Source organism: Phoca vitulina, unplaced genomic scaffold (genome assembly GCF_004348235.1).
Source record: "Phoca vitulina isolate PV1807 unplaced genomic scaffold, GSC_HSeal_1.0 scaffold47, whole genome shotgun sequence".
Lineage (NCBI taxonomy): Eukaryota > Metazoa > Chordata > Mammalia > Carnivora > Phocidae > Phoca > Phoca vitulina.
In genome coordinates, this window is record NW_022589750.1 from 506,711 (window position 1) to 517,617 (window position 10,907).

At 60.3% G+C, this 10,907-nt stretch overlaps 1 protein-coding gene across 1 annotated transcript; it reads right to left on the reverse strand.

Annotated features, from left to right (window-relative positions):
* Nucleotides 1-2,690: 2,690 nt before the first annotated feature.
* Nucleotides 2,691-5,064, reverse strand: FBXO39 (F-box protein 39). The gene is made up of 3 exons (XM_032432004.1): nucleotides 3,963-5,064; nucleotides 3,063-3,239; nucleotides 2,691-2,819 (listed from the first exon to the last, which is right to left on the reverse strand). The coding sequence occupies exons 1-3, from the start codon at nucleotides 4,986-4,988 to the stop codon at nucleotides 2,691-2,693; spliced, it is 1,332 nt and encodes a 443-aa protein (XP_032287895.1). The 5' UTR covers nucleotides 4,989-5,064.
* Between the last annotated feature and the right edge of the window lie 5,843 nt (nucleotides 5,065-10,907).

Genomic DNA, 10,907 nt, shown 5'->3' on the forward strand with positions numbered 1-10,907 from the left:
GTGCTGAGCGTCACCTCCCGTGTGCTGAGCGTCACCTCCCGTGTGCTGAGGGTCACCTCCCGGGTGCTGAGCGTCACCTCCGGGTGCTGAGCATCACCTCTGGGTGCTGAGCAAATATGCAGCCCTCTCAGGCCGACGACCTGGGGACGTCGCTGGGTGCTCTTCTGCTCTAGCTTAGGGGGCTCCCAGTGCCCCTCCCCAGCTTAGAAGACAGATCCGAGTTTGTGCTGATTGTGGGATTTTGTAGGATTATGGGGCCTGTCCCTGGGGATGAGGCCAGCAGGGCGTGAGGACTCTGTGGGAAACCCTTCTTGTGGACACAGCTCTGGGGGGGCTCGGTGGCTCCCCCTGGTTCGGATCTGCCTGGGGTGTGGCCCCGACAGGTTCGTCTGCCTCCCAGAGCTTCAGCTGCCCCACTGGGAAGACAAATGAAGCCTGGCTAGCAAGCCTGTGGTCTGAGGGGACACGGTAGGCTTGGCCGCATCAGTTGTGCGTGGTGTCCGTGACATTGGGGCGTGTTCTTGCTGCTTAAAGGACATGTCTTATCGCTCGTAAGATGGGCCAAGACAAAACAGGACTTTGAAATGAGTTGCCGCAAACAAAGGTGGAATCACACCTCGACAAGGTCTTCAGTCACTCAACAAACAGCGAGTGGGTGGGTTTGGGCCCAGGCTGGGTTTTTTCCAACCTGTACTTTTCCAAATGTGGAGGAATGGGAACCAGATGAATTATCCAAGCACCACCCAGGGAAGCCAGGCAGATTTCTCACACCGCGATGCTCGGCCAGTGAGCGGAAGTTTCCGTGAGCGCCCTCTCTGGGGCGTGTCTGGGCGGGAGGCAGGAAGGGGGAGGCACCCACCAAGAGGGGTGTTTGTGTTTATGAAAGATTGTTTCTATCAGGTTACACTGGGTGACATTTTTTCTGGGACAGTGACATCCGTCTTTCTACCAAGGTCATAAAGGTTGTATTCATATCTGTTTTACTCAGAAAGCTTGGTTCTTGAGAACTCCATCTCACACCGCAGCATTTCTAAGCTAAACATAGTAAATGGAGGTTTTCAGGATTCTTCCGAGCGCTCTTGCGCTTCACACAGTTGCAGAACCGACTCCAAATCTCCTTGCCGTGGGAGGCGGTCAGCGGTCATTAAGAGAATGGCCGTGGACTCGGGGTGGCTTTGACACGCTTCTCGCACTTCCCGAGCGACTGACCTTGGGCGGGTTTGCCTTGCTAAGCCCCGTTTTCTTAGTGCTGAAAGGGGGGGACAGTCTCCACCTGCCAGAGCCGTTGTGGGGGTTCAGGGAGGCTGTGCCCCACACCCCGCACACACGGAGCGTGCCGCATCAGCGCTGGGGCGGGAGGGAGAGTCCCGGTGCTGAACCAGGGACCTGCGTGACCCCCGGAAAGCCGCCCCCTTTTCTGAGGCTGTTTCCTCATTAAACACCACAAAAGCCACCATCTGTGGAACACCCAGGGGCAGGCTTATGTACGGAGGAACACGTATTAAATCACCATTCCCCGAGGCAGACTCCGTGGGGCGTGCGGTCCCTTCTCCACGTGCAACAGAGAAGCTGGCTCCCAGGGAGGCCGATACGCACCCAAGGGACAAATGTGGCCGTTGACACTTAGGTTCAGTGTCTGGGACCCCATCCCAGCTTTATTTGTGTGTTAGGGACCTTAGCAGCTAAGGCCTGAATGGGGCACAGAACTCGGGGTCACAGCAATCAGCGTGGTTTCAGGACCCTTCAGCCCGGAGTCGAAGGCCCCTGAGAGTCTTTTCAAAAACAAGAACTGCCCTTTGGTTGTAACTTTGCCTGTCGGTAATGGTGTAGCACCTCTGGGGACCATGGTCCCCCTTTCCTTACCCGGCTGGAAATTCAGAGGAAGTGGCCCCCATCTGTCCCCAGGGCTGCTTCCCCTCCCCCCAGCAGCCTGGAGGAGGCACGAGGGCGGCAGAATGCAGGTCCTGCTCATCAACGGGGTCAAGGTCATGCCGAAGTTCTGCGTGTTTCCTCCCAGAACCTGGTGCTCTTTGCAGACCCACAGCCGGGGTGCGGCACGTGGGAAAAGGATGGGCATGAACAGGAGGCTGTGGCCCACGGAGGTCACAGGTCCGTGGCTGTCTCCATCTACCACTGGGTTCACAGACCTCGTGTGCGCGGCATTTTCCCAGAGGATTCGCCTGCGCTGGGTCCTGCTGCCACTCCCCGGTCGGGGGAGTCTCCGTGTCCTCCAGACCTGTGGTCGGGATCCACGGGTCAAACTATTTTAACAACAAGACATCACATGGGAGACCACCACATGGGAGTCAGGAGCTCCTTCTGGCTCGGAGCAGGCTGCGTGGACAAGCAGGAACGTCCCCCCTCTTGGAGGACTTGCGGGCACACTTCCATCGGGGAGCGGAGTGGGCGGGGGGCTCCCGCAGGTCCCCAGGGACACCGGGCATTTGCCCCCAGCTGTGTGCTGGGGGTGAGGTGGTGAGGGACGACTCCGAGTGCCTGAGGGAGGGTGTGAAAGAGCAAAGCCACAGGACAGAGGAGAGACCAGCCCTGGGTCGTTGGTAAAGATAGCACTTTAAGGTCCCACCACCAGCGGTCCCAGCCTCGGGGCGTCAGCTGGGGTGGAACTGGCAAAATGGAGCCAGGAGGACGGGGGAGGGGTGGGGCGCCGGGGACTCCCTCGCAGAGCGCTCCTACATCATGGGGTACGCGATGACGAAGTAGTTGAGCTCTGCGTCGATGAGCTTTCTGTACTTCCTATGGATCTCGCGCAGCGCCCTGTCCTCGTCGTTGGTCTCGTACCTGTTTGTGTAAATTCTCACCTGCGCCGGCACAGAGAGCACACACAGTGGGGCTGCGCCTCGCCGCACCGCGCCCATCCCAGCCCGGGACACGCAGGGCCAGCCCAAACCCAGCCGCTGAGGAAGGGAGCTCCGGGTTCCCTCCCGTGAAGCGAACCCCCAGGCACACACGAGGGGGACGCGCCGCCCGGCCGCACGCCTGACCCCGGCGGGAGCAGATGCACCACCCGCCGCCTGTGCTAGGCCCGGGAGCCGGGGGCCTACCTTGAGAGTGCGCAGGGAGCACTGCCCTTCCTCCTGACTCTTCAGGATCCGCTCCACAAACTTGACGTCCAGGAAAGCCCAGATCTTGAAGTAGAACAGCTTCCTGCAGGACAAGACCAGGAGGTGCAGCTCCTCGTCCAGGGACTCGTGGTTGTTGTTGAACTCGAACGTCAGTTTCTGGAAAAGCACCAGAGGGGAGACGGGTGGGCGGAGATGCTGGGACCGGCTGGGTCATTCTGCTGCAGCCCCATGGCCTGGCTGACGGGGGTGTCCGGGCCGCAGGGAAGAGACGGGGACATGCGGGTGACTCCATCCAACTTGGCAAGATGCATCTGGGGTTCAGAGACCACGGCGCTGGTCCCAGCCCCACGGCCAACTGGCCGGCACCTGGCCAGCCACTGCCCCTCGAGGCCCCTGCTGGTGGTATTTGTAGCAACGGATATCAATCCCCCAGCCTTCTGTGCGGCCCTTGGGAGGGACAAAACGATCCTGATTTTATAGATGGGGAAGCTGGCCGGTTAGAGAACAGCCCACCCCTCGGCACTCCTCAGTGACTCCGTCTGTCTGGTTTGGACTCACTGTTTCCTGTGCTGCTGGGAGGTGGGGGGGCCTGCTGTCCCCTGTGGAGGCCCCTTCTTGCTCAGAGGGGGCACATAGGGGCTTTCCTTGGTTGGCAGCCAACCAGAGACTCCCTGTGTTCCACGCGGAGAAGTGAGCTGCCGTCACCCGCCGTGATCCTGGGGGGCCAGGGGACGCTGCTCTTTTAGCCTGGTAGCATTTCCCAGAACCTCAGGTGGACCCAGTGCGTGCCGGCCCCGCCGGGAGCCTCTCCCCGGGGAAGCCGGTGACCTGAGCGGCGGCCACTCCCCACCAGCCTCCCGGCCCTCGGGCCCCACCCACCTGCAGAGTGTGCCGGAACGTGGGCAGGAGATCTGTGAGCGTGGGCCTCATCGACCAGTCGGGGTCACTGAAGTAGCAGCTCCTCAGGCTGAGGCTCCGGACCGGGATCTCCTGCAAGAGGATCCGGATCAGGCGCTCGTACTTCATGACCCGCTCAAAGAAGAAGTTCACCTTCAGGTTGGTGGCGTGCCTAGCCAGCTTGGCCCAGGACATGCCCCAGATGACCTGCCCGTGGGGGTCGTGGATGTGGCATTTGATGTTCATGGTCCAGAGGGTCCCAGCGTTGTTCTCACACAGGTTCTCGAGCAGCTCGTCCGAGATGCAGTTGTAGTTGAGCGTCAGGGACGCCAGGCTGTGGAACGTGGCCATGGTCCTGTTGAACTGGGCACTGCTGTACACGGCCAGGTGGTGGCTGAAGTAGTCCTCGATGTGGAGCTGCGACACCATGCTCTCGCTTCGCAAGTAGCTCAGGGAGTTGAGCACCACGCAGCCCTGCTCCACGGTCAGCCGGGCCCCCTTCAGGTTGAGGTGGTCTAGGTGCTTGCCCACTTTCTTTAAGAAGAAGCTCAAGCTTTTGATGAAGGAGCTCCGGATGCTGTTTCTCCAGACCAGGCGGTCCAGCTCCAGGTGCTGGACGGACAGAGATTTCAGACGGTTGTTGCTCTTGCCTAGACATGACAGGAGGCCTCGCATGGTGACCTGGAACTTCTTGGTCAGAACGGCATTGTAAGGGTTCAGAAATTTGATCTCCAGGTGCTCCAGATAACGACCAAACTTCTTGACGTACCAAAGAGCTGACTCGAATTCGGACGCGTGTACCCTGGAGGGCCTCCCGCTGAACGTGATGGTCCTATATCGCCAGAGGTCAGCCGAGAACATCATCTGGTTCCACTTTCTGCAGACCAGGGCGGCTCTGGACCGGTCCCTGTCTCCCAGCCACCAGAAGACACGACGCAGGCACACGTCGGGCAGATTGGCCCAGCAGCTCTGGTCTTGGGGCTGGGTCGGTTGGCTGTCTTCGTCCATCGAGGAAGCGGATGTCCAGAGCAGCTGTGTGGTAGGCAGGGCTTCCAAAAACGAAGAAAAGCAACCACTCGTTTTCTGTGGGGAATAGAAAGGAAGAACCATTATTTACCAAACGGAAATTAGACCCAGCCGAATGAACTCGACACTCCGCGTGGGTAGCAGGCCCTGGGCCGGCGCAGGCGGGGACAGTCGTGGATCTGCCTTGCAGGGGCACACCTGCAAAGACTCGGTCCTTGGGGGCCTCCCGGGGTCGCACCCAGGACTGTTACAGCACAGCGGGAGAAGCGAGAAGGCTTGGGCATGATCGCGGTGCAGGGGGCACAAACGGGGGCTGGCTAATTCTGTCTGGGGAAGGAGGAAGTAGACGGGGTTGCTCAGAGGAGGTGGCACCCGAGTGGGGCTTTGCAGGGTGAGTAGGAGCTGCGAGGCCGACCAGCTTGGCCTGGTGGTGGTAGAGGAGGAACCGAGGCACGGGGCCAGGCAAGGTCAACCTGTCCAGAAGCGATGCGGTCCGTCTTGAGGTACAGAAAGGGCCCTCCAGGGAGGAGGAAGAAGGATGGCCCAGAGCAGAGTTCAGGCTCTGAGCCTGGGGCTAGGGCAGCGAGACTGCAGGAATGGGTGGGTTTGTGGGTTTTTCGCAGGACACGATTTGGAAACTGGATAACGAGGCGGGGAGCACTGGAAGGTCTCTGAGCTGGCCGCTGGATTGCACGTGGTCCCCCTACCAGGCTAGGGAGGCCGGGGCACAGCCAGGCCAACAGCCCGCCTGATGCGCCGAGCCCTTGGACTTTCTATAGCCATCTGCCGAAGTCTTCGTGACCTGCTTTCAGTGTTTCCCCGGCCTGAAAACTCTCCTTCTTCCCTTTACCACTTCCAAAGCCCCCCCGTCTTCAAGGTGCAAGCCCTACCACTCCATAACGCTTTCAGTGGCTACGTTACCAAGGGGCCCACGATTACCCTAGCGCATAAAAATGCAGGGCTGGAGGACCTCTGAGAATTATTTCTTTACAGACGGGAACTGAGGCCCAGAGAGGTGAAGGGGCTTGCCTATGGTCACACAGCAGGTTGGTGACAGGTCTCGGGCTGAGGGACACGTTAAGCATAGTTCTCAGTTCAGGACAGACATTTGTGCAAGAGCACTCTTTGGTTTTACTCCTTTGATGTCCTTGTCCGCACTGGTGTCCTTGTCCGCACTGGTGTCCTTGTCCGCATCAGTGTCCTTGTCTGCACTGGTGTCCTTGTCCGCACAGCTGTCCTCGTCCGCACTGCTGTCCTCGTCCGCACTGGTGTCCTCGTCCGCACTGCTGTCCTTGTCCGCACTGGTGTCCTCGTCCACATCGGTGTCCTCATCCACATCGGTGTCCTCGTCCACACTGCTGTCCTCGTCCGCACTGCTGTCCTCGTCCGCACTGGTGTCCTCGTCCACACAGCTGTCCTCGTCCGCATCGGTGTCCTCGTCCGCATCGGTGTCCTCGTCCACACTGCTGTCCTCGTCCGCACTGGTGTCCTCGTCTGAACAGCTGTCCTCGTCCGCACTGGTGTCCTTGTCCGCACAGCTGTCCTCGTCTGCACTGGTGTCCTTGTCCACACTGCTGTCCTTGTCTGCACTGGTGTCCTTGTCCGCACAGCTGTCCTCGTCCGCACTGCTGTCCTCGTCCGCACTGCTGTCCTTGTCCGCACTGGTGTCCTCGTCTGCATCGGTGTCCTCATCCGCACTGCTGTCCTCGTCCACACTGCTGTCCTCATCCGCACTGCTGTCCTCGTCCGCACTGCTGTCCTCGTCCGCACTGGTGTCCTTGTCCACACAGCTGTCCTTGTCCGCACTGGTGTCCTTGTCTGCACTGCTGTCCTTGTCCGCACTGCTGTCCTTGTCCACACTGCTGTCCTCGTCCGCACTGGTGTCCTTGTCACACGCACCAACCTGTTCTGACGTGTCTGATGTGGGTCTGTGCCTGTGCTTGCCAAATGTGCGCTTGATCCTGGTGAGCATCGTCATGTTGCCCTCCATGCCTGCCTCTCTCCTGGCCGCTCTCCCTGTGACGGACCCCCAGACGCCCCCAGCTCCCACACCACCACAGCGGCCACGAGCGCCCCCAAGCTCCTGTGTGGTGGGGGGGTGGTCCTTTGGGGTCTTCGCTGGTTTCTTGCCCTCATCATCCCACACTGTCCCTCCACGCCTCCAGCGGCCTCTCTCATCTTCAGATCCAGACAGACTTCCCCGTGGGCTGTGGCGGCAGCCTGCCCCCATCCAGGTCACGGCGTCCACGGGGGTCCCAGAGCCACTGCCCGCCCTGCCACCTTCGCCTTCCCCTCGCGCCCACGTCCGTCCTCAGGGTAATCTTCGTCCCAGCCTGTGTCACCCTTTAGACACTCTTCTTCTGAGCGGCCCTTTCACACGTAACAAAGGAAGAGGTGGGGTTGTTGTTTCATCCATAGAAGCTGCCGGCGGCTAGGGGCCCCTCAGCGCTTAGCACGGGGCACGGTGCTCAAGAAGAGCCAAACCAGTTCCCAAGCTGGTCAGAGGAATCATCGGACACGCTAAGCCAGAGGGGGTGTCCAAAGAACATATTTGGTAGTCTGGGAAAGCAGTGGCAAGCGGTCCACAAGTCCCGGTCCTTGCTGGCAACGTCCCCCCTCCCCACCTAAACCTCCTGGCCAGCCAGAGGCCCGGGAGCTTAGCGGGCTGGACCCCGGCTCTGTCAGTCGCTATGGATGACTTTGGGCAAGTTAATTTTCCTTGTGCCTCAGACCCCACATCGCAAACCAGGGATGAAAATGGTGCCCCTCTCAGTGTTGGCAGGGTTAAACGAGCCCCATACGTGGAAGGTGCTGGAACAGTGCCTGGCGCATAGCAGATGCTGTACCAGGGTTCGGGGCCTGGAGTAAGTTGATGCCAAGGCATTCTCAGGATCGCTGTATGGGAGGGGTGGGCACACCCGGTTTACGAATGGGGAAACAGAGGAAGCTGAGGAAGGCTCCCAGCAAACGCCCTACTAAGTGCAGAAGTGGGATTCCAACCCAGCCCAAGGGCTCTCAGGCCGAGTGCTGTCCACCTGCCCCAGAGCTGCCAACCCGGGAGGGAAAGCTAAGCAAGTCCCACCACCCTCGGCCCGGAGGTGCCCGGGGACGCTTGCTTCCAGGAGGAGGCGGAGGGGCCCGTTACCCGCTCGCCGCGCCCCGCTCGCTGCGCCCCGTTTGGGCTGCGGGGACCGCGAGCCGCCTGCCTGCTCCGCCCGCGCCGCCTGCGCTCGGATGCCGACTCCGCGCCCGCCGGGACGCGCGCCCTCGCGGGGGATGAGCGCCAAGGGCGGCCGCCTTTGTGACGCGCCGCCCTCCGCCCTCCGCGGGCCTCCGCTCGTCCCCCGCGCCCCCGGGGTGCGGGGCGCCGGGGCCCAAACCTGGGGTCGTCAGAGCCGGCGACCGTGCGTGGAGAGGGCAGGACCGGCCCGGCGCGGAGTGTCCCGGAAGCCTCGCGGGCGGGGGCGGAGGGCGCAGGAGCCGGGGTGTCGGGGGACCTGGTCCCGGGGTCCCAGGAGGATGGGGTGCCAGGGGGGCCGGGGGCCCATGAAGGATCTGGGCTCAGGTGTGTGTGCGCGCGCGTGTGCGCGCGCACGCGAGTGTCTCGAGATGGGAGGGGAGGTTCGGGCATGGCAGGGCGCTGGGCGTTGGGGTGGGGGTGACTGGAGTCGGGGTCCGGGTGTCCAGGATCCAGGGGTCCGTGGGGGGGGGCGCTGGGGGTGGGGAGGGGTAGGTTCGGCACCAGAGGGGGGGGGGGGACAGCTGGGGGGGCGGGGGGGGCGGGGGGGGGGACGGAGGCCGGGGTCCGGGGCTCGGGGGCTGGGGAGCCAGGAGACCAGGGCGTGGGCAGCGGGGTGTAGGGTCTGGGGGTCTGGAGCCGGGGTCCAGGAGGGCCGGAGGTCTGGTGTGTGGGAGGCAGGGGTGCTCGGGGAACTGGGTGCTGGGGTACTGCGGTTCCGTAGGCAGGGGTGCCTGGGGGCCAGGGGTTCCATGGGGATCTGGGCACAGGGGCAAGAGTGTCCGGGATGGGGGGGCACTGAGGGGGCTGGGGAGGGTGTTACTGGGGGCCGAGGGTCCAGGGTCCAGGGATCCAGAGCTGGGGGGGGCAGGGGTGCAGTTCCGGGAAGCCAGGAGATAGGTTTGAGCACCAGGGGTAGCATGGGGGGAGTGTATGATGGGGGGCCAGGGGCCTGGAGTAGGTGGGGCAGGGGAGGAGACTGGGGTCTGGGGTCCAGGGAGCCAGGAGATGGGGAAGGGGGGGCCAGGGCTGAGGCTGCGGCTCAGGGGTCTGGGGGGCTGGAGCGGGGATCTGGATCCAGGATCCCGGAGGGCCGAGGGTTCGGGGTCAGAGAGTGGGGGGTGGGGCAGGGCATAGGGGCGTAGTTTGTTTAACGGGGCCACAATACACAAGTAAATTACATAATATGTTAGAAGTTGATGAATGCCATAGAAAAGAAAACAGTAGAGGAAGGTAAAGGGGTGGGGAATGTGGGGTGGGGAAGAAAGCTGCAATTTTAAATGTGTTGTCAAGGGTCGTCTCCACAAGAAGTCTCATTTGAGCAAAGACTTGAAGGAGATGAGCTTTAGCTTTGGGAATATGGTGGGGGGGGGCGTGGCTTCCAGGCAGAGGGAGCAGCCAGTGAAAAGGCCCCAGGGAACGATGTGCTCGAGACCACCGGAAGGCCGGCGAGCTAGAGCAGCCAATGAGATCGGAGAGGTGAGTGTGGGGGGGGGGTGCCCGGCAGAGATGATGTTGGTTCAAAGGCCATTGTAAGGATCCGGACTCTGAGTGAAATGGGGCAGCAGCCAATGCAGACTTGTGAGCCAAGCCACAGCACAGTCTGACCTCTATTTCTAAAGGACCATGTTGAGGGCTGTGGTGCGAACAGACCATCAGGGCAAGGTTAGAAGTGGGGGACCCATTAGGAGGCTACAGAGATGGGGGCTGGAGGTGATGGTAGTTGCACAGGGTGTCGACAGTGGAGGCAGGAAAAAGTGTTTCCTAATGGACTGGATGTAGGGTTTGAGGGAGAGAGGAGTCAGGAAGAACCTGAGGTTTTGGCTTACACAACCAGAAGGACAGAGTTGCCATCAACTGAGCTGGGAAAAGCTGGGGCAGAGAGGATCCCATTTGTTACATTTAAGATGTTTATAAAACATGAGGTGACGATGCTGAGTAAGAAAGGATATACGAGTCTGGAGTTTGGATGAAAAGTCCAGATTGAATTTGGGAGTCTCTGTCTACATAAGGCATTTTTTCAAGGCTCCCCAAAATTTAGAGGTTGGGGAGCCAGAGAGGGAGAGATCAGTAAGGAAATTGAAAACCAGGAAGAGTATGGAATTCTGGAAGTCAAAAAGTAAGCTGAGGAAAAGAGGTGATGAGCAGCAACGTTAGATGCTCCTCATAAACTGAAGACTGAGAACTGACCGTTGAATTTAGCAACGTGAAGGTCATTGATGATTTTAACAGGGGCAGTTGGCAGGTGCAAAAGCCAAATGGGAGTGAGAGCAAGGGTGGGAGAAGACAGTCTCCAGGAGACAGTGAGTGACTAGACAACTTGCTCAAACATTTGTATAAAGGGGGACGGGGAAACAAGCTGGCGGCTAGCAGGAAATGAGATCAAGAGTATTCTTTGTTTTTCTGTTCTCGAGAAATGTTAACATAAAGTAAAAGATCAAGAACCATAAAACCAGGGGCGCCTGGGTGGCTCAGTCATTAAGCGTCTGCCTTCGGCTCAGGTCATGGTCCCAGGGTCCTGGGATCGAGCCCCGCATCGGGCTCCCTGCTCCACGGGAAGCCTGCTTCTCCCTCTCCCACTCCCCCTGCTTGTGTTCCCTCTCTCACTGTGTCTCTCTCTGTCAAATAAATAAATAAATAAATCTTTAAAAAAAAAAAAAAAA